At 47.3% G+C, this 12,542-nt stretch overlaps 1 protein-coding gene across 1 annotated transcript in view; it reads left to right on the forward strand.

Annotated features, from left to right (window-relative positions):
- The window catches only part of DYSF (dysferlin), a 206,061-nt gene that overhangs the window by 52,624 nt on the left and 140,895 nt on the right, over positions 1-12,542 (forward strand). The window contains 7 exon segments of the mRNA XM_090281506.1: positions 2,255-2,383; positions 2,793-2,855; positions 3,518-3,568; positions 4,505-4,535; positions 5,154-5,269; positions 9,093-9,219; positions 11,621-11,724. Of these exon segments, the coding sequence (XP_090137632.1) occupies positions 2,255-2,383; positions 2,793-2,855; positions 3,518-3,568; positions 4,505-4,535; positions 5,154-5,269; positions 9,093-9,219; positions 11,621-11,724 (621 nt within the window).

Below are 12,542 nucleotides of genomic sequence, written 5' to 3' on the forward strand. Positions count from 1 at the left end.
CCGACTCTCTGACCACAGTCCCCTCCGTTAGTGGGTCAACAGCTGCTGGTGCCGGTCTGTCCAGCCTTAGGGAAGACCAGAAAAGCTTTCCTAGTGGGAAGTCTGGTTTTCCCAGGCCCTGGGAAGATGCGAAATAGGCAGTTCACATCTTGGGGCCTCGGAATGAGCCTCTACTCAGCCCCTGGTTTTGCTCTAAAAAAAAGAGGGGCGGTGGGTGCACTGAGAGATTCAGCATATCTTTACATCAGTTATCTGGTTTGCAGCCACAGTTTATCTGGCTGGCTGGCTTCTTCTACTCAGAGTGTGTCCCAGGACCAGTAGCATGAGCACCAATCACGTGTTTGCTGGGCAGAAATGCAGAACCCTAGACTGGCTGAATCAGAATCTGCATTTTAACGAGATCCCCAGATCTGAGAAGCCCTGTTTGGCTATCTTTCTTTTTTCTATATACATGCCCTTCCTTATAGCTATGGATCTTTCTGAAAGTCTATGAAATTTGAATTTGTTCAAGCTTTTCAGAGAATAGAACTAATATTAACCCTTTGACGTATTTTTATCCAAAAATCCATTTCATTTTATTTGCCTTTTAATTTTGGTCCTTTGCTTATTCATTTGCTTTTCTACAAAAATTTTCATTTTGATAGAGTTGCATTTAGTGATATTTAACTCTTCAGAATGATGTACTTTAAAATTTTATTTATTTATTTATTTAGAGGGGAAGGGAGGGAGAAAGAGAGGGAGAGAAACATCAATGTGTGGTTGTTTCTCTCATGCCCCCAAACCGACCCCTGGGCCGGTAACCCAGGCATGTGCCCGACTGGGAATCAAACCAGCGACCCTTTGGTTTACAGGCCGGCACTCAATCCACTGAGCCACAGCAGCCAGGGTAGAACTACGTCCTTTTAACATTAAAAATAGATAACAAATCTTTATTAAGTGCAACAAATAGTAAAGAATATATTTTAGTGCTAAAACATGTTAAGTTAGGCAAAAGTGCTACCTATCAGCACTATGTTTGCCTGAAAGACAAAATTCTAGCTTATTTATTATTATTATTATTCCCAAGACATGTTCTTATTGCCTTTTTTCTTCTTAGAAAGTTAATATTTTTATTGTAGAAAATTTGGAAAAGACAGCAAAAAGAAGAGAGTAAAAACCACTTCTCTACCTTTCCATTGTTATTAATAATATATTCTTCTATAGTATGCTATTTTTAAAAAAACCTGGCAATAAATAAATAACTGTAATTAGAAATTAGAACTTGTAAATACATTATTTTCCATGAAAATTGTTTTGGTATTTTAAAATATCATATTTTAAATATTTTGCCTAAATTTAGAAGCAGATATTCTTAAAACCTTCATTTACTTATAGTTCAGTGAAAAAACTCTTAATTCATTTCTCAGAATGTGAGACATTATTGCATCTTATAGAGGGAGCACTTCACTCTCTGAGTTCGATCTCTGAGGGAACTGTCAGTGAAGAAAGCTCAAGCCACTTAAAAGCATCAGCATCAACATCAAAGGGCCTGAGGTGTCAATGAATGTGGGATGGATCCTTGGCCCCCCCCCATCTGTGAAGAAATACAAAACTAAAGAATTTAGTTGGTAACTAAAATGACCAACTCAACTCACAACCCCCATCGTCGTCGTCGTCGGCAGCCGTCCGTCTCGAGAGACGATGGTGTAGCTTCTTAAGAGTCTATCTGCACCGCCGAGAATGGCTGTGCAGTCTGACTCGGGAGTGACATGGTAGTATCTGTCTCCTCCTGTGTTGAATCGACATCTTGCGATGACGCTGAAGCTACAGAGCCTGGGCAGGATAATATGGAGGGTCTGCTGTTGCCCATGCAGCAGACCCCCCCTCTCTTCGCAGCTGAAGGATCCAAGGGAAAGACGGAGTCAATACAGCTTGGGTTCAGGTGCGCCGCAGGAGTTGCCGGTGTTGACTACAACGTCAAACCGCCTTAGCCCAGCGCTGGGATTTAATGCTGGTCGCTTACCTGGGGTAGCCTGGCAGCTCTTACATGGAACACTGGAATTTTGTAGGTGCAAGGAACATTGGTGGGAAAATATGATTATTTTTACAAGGCTCTCCTAATTCTTTTTTAATATCCTTCTCAAGAGAACAGCAGTCAGGATGGTCCCTGAGCTTTCTGACTCTTTTGGGGCAGTGTTTGTGTGTGTGTGTGTGTGTGTGTGTGTTTCTGACCACTTCCACTTTCTTCCTGCTCATGACCCATCCTGGCTTTCAGATCAGGGTCCAGGTGATTGAGGGGCGGCAGCTGCCAGGGGTGAACATCAAGCCTGTGGTCAAGGTCACTGCTGCCGGTCAGACCAAGCGGACGCGGATCCACAAGGGAAACAGTCCACTCTTCAATGAGGTGGGGGCTCTGGGTATTAGGGCTAGGGCCTTGGTGGGTCCTCCCAATTGGGATCCCACAGCAGACTCCTGGCAGTGCATTCAGTTTTTACATGTGGTGCTAACGCTGGGTCGAGAGATGTGCCAGGTCTTGAATAAGCTATCTGAGGAACTGCTTTGGGCTCCACAGCCCCACATCCCTGTCATTGGTAGGGTCAGCCACCCACCCCGTCCCTGAGATGACAACCTCTGTGAGGTCAGGGGAGGAACATCCCAGAATCTGTCATGTCCCCAGAGCCCAGTGCTGGGCTGAGCTCACCCCACACTTTCCACGAGGACCAGCCCTGAAGGCTGTGGTTGGTGGCTGACCCTCTCCCTGGCCTGGGGATTGGCAGGCACTAACTCATCTCCCTTTTGCCCTGAACCAACAGACTCTTTTCTTCAACGTGTTTGATTCTCCATCGGAGCTGTTTGATGAGCCCATCTTTATCACGGTATGTTTTACCCATCAAAGCATCCTCTGTGGACTGTGTGTACACACATGCCTGTTCACTGTACATGTGTGTGTGTGTGTGTGTGTGTGTGTGTGTGTGTGAGAGAGAGAGAGAGAGAAGCCTGCAGGCCCAGGGCTCGGCTGATGTGGAGCAGCTCACCCCAAAGCTCTGCTGATCACAGAAATGCCTTCAGCACTTCAGGTGGAGGCAGCTTCTGAGTGGGGAGTCCCTGCTGCTCAGCACCCCCAGGGGTCCGGGGTCAGGCCCTGAAATCGTTCTTGCAGTGGGCGCACTGATTTTCACCTTAGATTGTCTGTGTGCCTGTTTCTGGCCAAGATGTTCTCTCTCTGGACTCCAGCAGCACTTTGTTCCTTTCCTCCAGAAGGCAACATAGTTGCCAAACTGGATTCTCACCCTGCCTCTGACATTTAGGGGTTGTTTGGTTCTGAACAGGTCCTGTAATCTCTCTTTCTTTGCTTCTGTTTCTTCATCTCTAAAGTGGGGATAATAATAGCACCTACTCCATAGAGTTCTTGTGCCGATTAAATGCGGCTTAGCACCATCTGTGGAATAGAGTAAGGGAGGGAAGAACTATTGGGCTGGACCCTGTCTGGGCCAACATTTACTTGTAAATGAGTGTTTTAATTTATCTTTTCCTCCAGGTGGTAGACTCCCGTTCGCTCAGGACTGATGCTCTCATCGGGGAGTTCCGGGTAATTGTTTATTTTCTTTGCAAGCAGTCAGTTCTTGCTCTTTGGTGTTGGTGGAGACTTTGGATGATGTGCCAGGGTTGGCACCCCAGAGATCCTGTTTGTATTGGTGAAATATAATTAACAAAACAAAACAAATCAAAATAAAACAAAACAAAAGCCTTCCAGCCCAGAAATCCTCTCCTCAAAGGCAGTAGGGAGAGAGAGCACTTTTGTTACTGCGTAATCATTACACCAGAATAATCCTATGACAGGTGCACCTACATGACAGGAGGTGCACTAAGAGACTTTAAAGAAATCATTTTATATGGCCCAGCAGAAAGAACCCGTTCCATACATGTTCTCAAGATAAATAGTACCTAGTCTTCAAGTAAGTAGATTTGACAGCACCCTCACTTCCACATCCTAACTTGACCTGGTAATTGGGGGGTGGTGACCATCTGTGCTAGTTAATTGACTTTATCTGAGGGAAAAACAGAAAAAAAAAAACAAAACAACTCACATTTTTATGATAGGAGGTAGTCTTACAACTTGGAGCAAGGTGTGCCCTGAAGTTAGGCCCCTCCCTTCCCACAGAGACAGGGAAAGCCTTGAGAAAAACACTTCTGAGTCACACTCATCTGTGATTTTTTAAAATAAGAAAATAATAAAATTCAGGAAAGAATAAAAGTAAAATAAAAACCACCCAAGTCTACCACCCAGAGAGAGCACAGTTACAGTTTTGTTGTATTTCCTTCCCTCTCTTTTGTATGCACAGAGAGACTTTACCAAACTTTGATTGAAATGTATCCCGTGTTCCTTCCATGCAACTTCCAATGATGAACTCTCCTCATGCCTCCAGATGTTCTTCACAACACGATTGTTGATGGTAGAACTGCCACATTTTGCATAACACTCCAGGGTCAGAATTCAGTGTGTGTTTTCTCTGTTTGTTTTCAGATGGATGTGGGTACCATCTACAGAGAGCCCCGTGAGTCTCTTTCTCATCACCCTGGCTGCCTTCTTGCATTTAGGGTCTGCAGGCTGCTTGGGGACACCTATTTGGGACATGTGCTTTTCCCCTAGGGGGTTTTAGAACTAGAAGTGGAGTGTGATTCTGGAGGTGAGAGCTGCAGGGGGAAGGGAAGGCAGGCTTTCATCTTCCAGGAAAACAAGACCTTGGGAGACCTAACCCTCCCCAGGGTCTCAGCAGGCCCATTTAGGGATGTTAACTCTGGAAGGCCCCAAGCACAGGTGGCTGGAGGCTGGGTCACCTCAGACAGTGTGGGTCAGGCCATTTGGATGACAGTTCTAAGATTTCTTCACACCCTGGTTTCTGCTCTGCCCTGGTCACTTCCTGAGGGAGAGAGGTAAATGGCCTTGGGTCTGGTTTTGGCGGCCTCTTACAGGGGTTTCTGTTAACATTTCTGACTCAGACCTATGTGCACCCTCCAAGTATCTTTTATTCTAGAATTGGAGTTCTGTCCCCATGTCCCAGGGGACAAATCCTTAATCTCACCGGAATGTAGTCCACTCTGGGCTCTCGCGTGTGGTTGCAGATGTGGGTCCTTCCAATTCTGTGATCACCAGTGGATGTTGTCTTGCTCAGGTCATGCCTACCTCAGGAAGTGGTTGCTACTCTCAGACCCTGACGACTTCTCTGCGGGAGCCCGGGGCTACCTGAAAGCAAGCCTCTGTGTGCTGGGGCCTGGAGATGAAGCACCCGTGAGTACATTTCCCTGGGTCCTCCGCCCTGCTCCTTCCCCTCCTAGTGGAGGCCCAAACAACTAACAAACAAAAAGACTTCAGTTTCTTTATTTAAAAGAATACACAGTAATTATGGGAAATGTAGAATATGCAGAAAAGTATAAATAAAAGTGAATCCCTCATAATTCGACTCTTCAGTAAAAGCTGTTGTTAATATCTTTTTGCATATCCTCCCAGAAGGATATGCATGTGTATTTTTCTTTTCTTAATAATTGTTATTGAGGTCTAATTAACATATGGCATGTTAGTTTCAGGTGTACTACATACTGATTTGATATTTGTATATCCCGTGAAATGATCACCACAATAATTCTAGGTAACATCTGTCACTGCACATAGTTACAAAAAAACCTTTTTCTTGTGATGAGAACTTTTAAGTACCAGTCCCTGAGCAGCTTTCAAATGAGCAGTACACTGTTCTTAACGATAGTCACCATGCTGTACCTTACATCCCCATGACTTCCAAATGGAACTGTTAAGGGAGAAACTCCCAGAAATGCAGTTCTTCTGTCAATGCAGTAAAGAATTACAGATCAGCGAGTCTGTTATCGTGCAAGCAAGCGGGGTTTATTGATGATACTTCTCATGGCGGGCCTTGCTGAGGTGGTGGAGAACGGGAAGAGCAAAGGCGGCAAGGGCAACGGTGACAACAGCAAGAGCTGGGGTGGCCTGAGGTCCGGGGGGCAAGAGGCAGGGCAGCCAAAGAGAGTCCTTTGTTCTGGGAACTTCTGTAGTTGGCGGGATGTGGGGTGGGGTGGGGTGAAGAAGTTACACGTTGATTGACAGGTAAAGGTGGTGCCAGCTTTCCAGGCCAGGCGTGAGTACTCAAAGGTGTTAATGGAATTCTTCCTTTAGGCCCTTAGGGCCCTTTCCAGCCTTTCAGGCCTTGGGATGAAGCAGTTTCAAAGGCTTTCTTTTCCAGAAAATGGAAAAGATACCTAGAATTTCAAGGACTGCTGAGTCAGTGTGTGGGACAGGTATCCTTCCTCCTCCCTGCCTTGGTTTGCCATCTGTCCTACCTAACAGAAGTTTGTGCCTTTTGACCATTTTTCCATCTCCCCGCCCCCCCAACTCTGGTAACCACCAATCTGTTGCACATTTTTCTTTTTTTTTAAATGTGAGATCATTTCCGGAAGGAAAGTTTTGAGCTGGAGATGGTAGAATGAGAGAGGGATTTAGAGTTCGGGAGGTAACAGCATCTTCGTACAGTGTGTTTGGAGAGAGGATAAAAGGTTTGAAGTAATTGTGGCGGAGGAATGAGGGGTTCATTAGGTAGAAATAGGAGGGTTTCTGAACACTCTGGGTTGGAGACTTTGTGGTATACCTTGTAGTACTCAGTGGCCTAGAAGCAGGACAGAGGCAGGTGGGTGGTAGAGGTGTCAGGTGTGGCTTAAGGCAGGAGTGGTGGAGGATCAGGACTCAGGACTCAGATGACCAGGGCGTCCGCGTGGCTGATGGCTCTGACAGGTGGGATGCAGGGAGGCAGGGCCTAGAGCTGCCGAAGAGAACAGGTAATAGGGGATGCACATTGGCTGAGAACCTGCTGTGTGTCAGGTTCTGTGTGAGTGGCGTTACAGGAGGTGGACAGGTGGCAAGCTGTCTTCTGAGGAGAGTTTCAGTGGTTAAGGTTTTGCCAGAGAAATGGTTCTGTGTGGTTGGAAGTTGGAGATATGGCCGTGCCTCTAGCAGCCAAAGGGGATGGAAGACTGAGGTGTTCTTTGTTGGTGGAGGACAAGGAACTGTGCTGATGAATGACTTGTCCACATGGATGCTGATTATCTTTTTAAAAAAATTTATTTATTGATTAGAGAGAGAGAGAGAGTGAGAGAGAGAGAGAGTTGTTGTTCCACTTATTTATGCATTAATTGGTTGCTTCTTGTATGTGCCCTGACTAGAGATTGAATTTGTAACCTTGGTGTATCAGGACGATGCTCTAACCAGCTGAGCTACTGTCCAGGGCTGGATGTTGATTATCTTATGGAAGAATTGGAAATCAGATAGGCATATGGTGAGGCAGGCACTGAAGTCATCAAGGCAAGGTGTGAGCACAAGACCTTGACTTGGTTGATGACTACAGTGAGAACTGGGGGAGAGAGCCATACATGTGGGTGGTGTGGACTTCCAGAAAGGAGAGAAGATGGGGTGGTGTTGGGCAGCTGCCAGCTCTGGGCCTCTGTTTCCAGCCTGTGATGGCCAGGAGGAGTGAGAGAGTCAGCAGGGGGAAAGCAGATCTTCAGGGCAAGGGTGGTGGCTGATGGAGTTGCCCAGGGAAAGCCATGTGTAATCGTGAAGGCAGAAGGCAAGGCCCTTGAGGATCTCAAGGGTGAGGAGCTGCCTGATGACAAGAGCTCGAGAATCCAATGTGGAAAGGTCAGGGGAGGGAGAACCAAGGGTGCTGTGCAGGGGCCGATGGAGCTCAGGTAGACAAGCCCCGGCCCACGGACCCTGTCCCTGCTCTCTCATCCCCTACACTCACTCCAGCCCTGACCCTCTGGGGCCCGTCTCTCTGCCATTGTACGTCTTGCTCCTTTTATGTAGCATCTCTGCATCTATTATCCTTTTGTAAAATAATCATTCCTCCTCTTCCTGTTCATTGGAACCTGGTTTTCCCTCAATGAAGCTATTCCTCTTAAAACTAGCGCAGAGGGAAGCCCCGATTTTCTCTCGCACTCTGCTTGGGTCTCTGGGGTTGGAGGGGCAGCTGTCTCTGATTTCTCCCTGCAGCTGCCCGGCCATAGCAGCCCTTCCCAACTTCAGCTCTGCCTCCTCCTTCAGAGGTGCTTCCCTGGTTGTCTCCCCCTCTTCTGGTCCTCTGGCCTGTTCCCTACCCGTGGCAGAGCTGGCCCAGGAAAGTCCTTGTTTGTGGGTTTCCATCTTTCCTCACTGATGAGCCATCAACATCTGATCTTACTTCTTTTAAGATCCAGAGCTCGGGAGTCCCTCACTCCACTCTCTTTCTTCTTCTTTCCCTCCCTCTCCCTGCTGACTGACGGACACTTCTTACTCACTGAAATTACAGCCCTCCCGCCTCTCTGTTTCCCAGTCCACCAGCTCCCTGCTGCCACACTCTCCCCTCCTGCAGCCTGGTCCCCGTGATCCCAATTCTCACTATGTGCTTACTAGCCCCTAGGTCTCCTGCATACCGTGTACCCTCCACTAATCCTACCACACTCTGTCCATTCCACGCCTTGGTCAGTTTCGGTGGCAGAAGTCACCCGGAGGTGCTGGTTGACATGGGTGCTGCCAACATCTTCCTTTACTTGGGTGTAGTTTATTCCTTATCTCATTCTCCACAGGGGCTGTTTCTGAAATTTCCCCTGTCTCCTGAGCACCAACCTCAGCCTCCTGTAGAGAGCCAGGGCTGCACAGCGGTGAATGATGCCGCTGCTGAATCCCCCTTCACTCCATGCTCATGTCCATCTGCACTCGTCTTCTCCTATCCCCCACTCTCCCCACCATCCCCCACTCTCCCCACCATCCCCCACTCTCCCCACCATCCCCCACTCGCCCCACCTGCTTCGCCATGTGCTCGTGTCGTCTGCCATCTTGCTCTCCCTTCTCTTCCTGGTCTCTATTCTTATTATTTTCATCTCCACTGCCCAGATGATGAAACTGAGTCTCAGGGTGAGGAACCTGCCTGGGATTACTGTACACGCTAGTAAGTGGGAGGGTGAGACTCGCCTTTCTTCAAAATGCACTGTTTCACAGAGGTGTTGGTTGAGGAAGGAGAAACGTTGTGCTGTGCAGCACTTTAAGGAATCACACTTGGTTTGTGTTGTAGCTGGAGAGAAAGGACCCCTCTGAAGACAAGGAGGACATTGAAGGCAACCTGCTCAGGCCGATCGGCGTGGCTCTTCGAGGAGCACACTTCTGCTTGAGGGTCTTCAGGGCCGAGGACTTACCACAGAGTGAGACTGGTCATTTTCCTGGGCCTACAGCCCTGGGTAGGATGGGGGACTCTGGGCTCGGCTGCATCCATCCCCTGAAGGGAAGGAGTTGGAGGGGCGACCTTCTGCCCCCTTGCTGCCTCCTTTGGCCAGGCTTTCTCACTCCTAGAATCTACTAGATCAGTGCCCAGCCCAACATTCCCTCCACTCTGTACCCCTGGGGAGGCCTCAACCCCTCTCTAGGTTTCCCAAGGGTTTTTACTAATCTTATCAGAAAAGCAATAAGAATTAATGAATAGTAATAGAAATGCTGGTGGAGTCACAGAGATGCAAGAAATCTTGAGACTTGCCCCTGTCCTCCTTTCAGCACCCTCTAGGCTTGTTCTGGCTGTTTAAACCCATTTTCTTTATTCTTGCTGTGGAGTTAGCACCCTATGGACCCTCTGTTCTGTGCTCAGGGCTGGATCTCATTGATTTTCTTTCCTCCTCGAAGAAGCCCAGCCTGCACAGTGGCAGACCCTGGACTAGGGTAGCAGTCACTGGAATGATGGAAAGGCTCAGTGCCTCCAGAGATGAAGAACAGGTGTCCCGTTTGCCTTGGGCTGTCCTGGTTTTAGCACTGAAAGTCTCATGTCCTGGGAAACCATTCAGCCCCCCAGCAAACTGGGACAGTGGGTCACCCTCGTGTGGCCATGTCCTCATCCTCCTAGGTAGCCAGTGTGGTCACTCCCTGGTTTCTCACAGCAGCTAGACTGGACTGGTCCCCTCCTCTGTGCTCAGTAAATGCTGGTGGCATTACAGCAGGTCCTCGAATAACACCATGTCGTTCAACATCTTTTGTGATAACGTTGATGAGGTGCCATATGAACTTAACTCTTTCTTGTTTTTATCAGTCTGTGGTAAAATTGGTTTCATTATATGTAAGTTCGCTTAAAGTCACAGAACCTATAGATGACGTTAAGGGAGGACTTACTGTATGCTGAATATTCTAGAGCTGTGGGTGTCAACCCAGGGTGCACGTTACAATCACTGGGGGAGTGTTAAGGTACAGATGCCTGGGCCCCACCTCCAGGGTTTCAGGTTGACTGGGTTTGGGGCAGGGCTCGAACATTGGTAGTTTTCAAAGGTTTCCGAGGTGGCTCAGTTGTGCTGTGGGCTGTGAGCCACCGTTGTGAAGCATGCATTAGTGGCATAAGCCCATTGCTGTGAGTAGCAGAGTCAGTGAGAACATTTGCTACTTGGGTTGCTGTTTACAAATTTTGCATAAAGCTAATTGATTGAAGGCTTCTGCTTTGATTAATCACATCAGTCAATGAAATGGGTTCCTTCTGTACAGGCTTACTTGAACTAAAATCATGGGGAAAGCCTTTAAATAAGTGATGATTAATAAATGGACATTAAAATACATACTTAAAAACATTCTGCATTTATTGGTTAAAGCTATGCAGAGTGAAGCTGGTGAGATTCCAAAGGGGGCTGGGGTGAAGGCACTGTATGTTTAATTCTCTACAATGTTTTTTAAATATACATGAAACAAAATAGGTGGGTAAACAGAACAGATATTTGTTAATTGTTGTTATCTCTTTTAGTCACGTAGACATTAGCTGGAATATGATCTTTAAGTATCCCCCTCCTCTCTCCAATTCATATACATATGTACATTATAGATAACACATCCATATGCATATATTCACACATACACATCTATCTATCTATCTATCTATAAATATGGTTATTTAGTAAAATACTGGTTTGGAACAGCATAGATTAAAAATGCACTAAAAAAACAGAATTGACTTGTTGGTTGAATATAATGAAGAATGTCAAATAGATACCAATAATGGGTTATTATTATAACAACTTTCAGTCCTTTTCTGGATGTTTACTGCCCTTATTATTATTTTTTAAAGATTTTATTTATTTATTTTTAGAGAGAAAGGAAGGGAGGGAGAAAGGGAGGGAGAGAAACATGGATGTGAGAGAGAAACATTGATCTTTTGCCTCTTGCATGCCCCTAGCTGAAGACCAGGCCTGGCCCACAACCTAGGCATGTGCTCTGACTGGGAATCAAACCGGCAACCTTTTGGTTTGAGGGACAATGCCCAACCAACTGAGCCATATCAGTCATGGATTTATTGATGTAGAATGTAGATTTCTAATCGATCAATTGGCGGACCTGTTCTGAAAGACACTGAGAGCAAGGAGACAGTGAGTCAGCTGCTGGGGGCTGGGTGACGAAGTGGTGCGGTGCCTTCAGGAGCTGCTGTCCTGAGATGGTCCTCTTTCCTGTGAGGCCCTGGGTTGAGCAGGTGCCATAGCATCTCCCTCTTTCCCAAGACCACCTGGAGACTGGTAGGCAGGAAGTTAGGGTTTTGGAGGTGGGACAGCAGGTGGGCAGTGACTAACGTATTCCTCTCTCTAGTGGACGATGCTGTGATGGACAACGTGAAGCAGCTCTTTGGCTTTGACAGTAACAAGAAGAACTTGGTGGATCCCTTCGTGGAGGTCAGCTTTGCAGGGAAAATGGTAAGGAGCAAAGGACGGGAGGATTCTCAAGGAAGGGCAGAGTGTAGGTCAGGGTGAGGTGCAGACATGCTGCCCGTGGCGCCACCCACCAGGGCGCATGCGCACAGATGAGGCTGGTCGTGGGACTCGAGGTGAGACACTCAACTCCGGCCTCATGGGCTGCAGTGTGCATGCGAATGGGTGGGTCCGCTTGGGGTGTCTGAGACTGGCACATATTTGTGGATGGACATGGAGAAGACAGATGGACAGTGGATAGAGACAGGAATATTTGGGTGGGGGGAATTAAGCAATTGCATGGAAACTAGATGTGTGAGTGTAAAGGTAGGGAAACTTTAAAAATATGTAATAAAAATATAATGACTATTTAAAAAAAATTATGGTAGGAGTAGGGCAGAGAAAGACCGCTTTGGTAGGGGCCCTTGGGATCACTCATACATTCCTGTCTTCCTTGCCCAGAGGCAGGGTTGTTGCTCCAGTCCCTTTTGATTTCTGCTTGGGCCCCTCCCTCCACCCCAGCTCATATAGGATGGGGTCCCCTAGCATTTGTCTGCCCACCCTATAGGCTGTCTCTGGCAGCCTTGGCCACTCCCAGCCTTTAGCTGTCACCTCTCCATAGGAGCACTCACAGCTCTATTTAACTCTGACCCTCCCTTCAACCCCAGAACCTCCACACCTCTTTTTGTATATCTCTATCTGCTGCACTGTGGGCCCTTTAAAAGTCATCTTCTGCCCCAACCTACCCACTTCCAGGAGCCTTCATCATAACCAGGAATCACCATCAGAGGCAGAAAATGTGGGCCTCCTATGAAATATCCCTA

This window comes from Furipterus horrens, unplaced genomic scaffold (assembly GCF_987537825.1).
Source record: "Furipterus horrens unplaced genomic scaffold, mFurHor1.1.pri manual_scaffold_6, whole genome shotgun sequence".
NCBI classification, from domain to species: Eukaryota; Metazoa; Chordata; class Mammalia; order Chiroptera; family Furipteridae; genus Furipterus; species Furipterus horrens.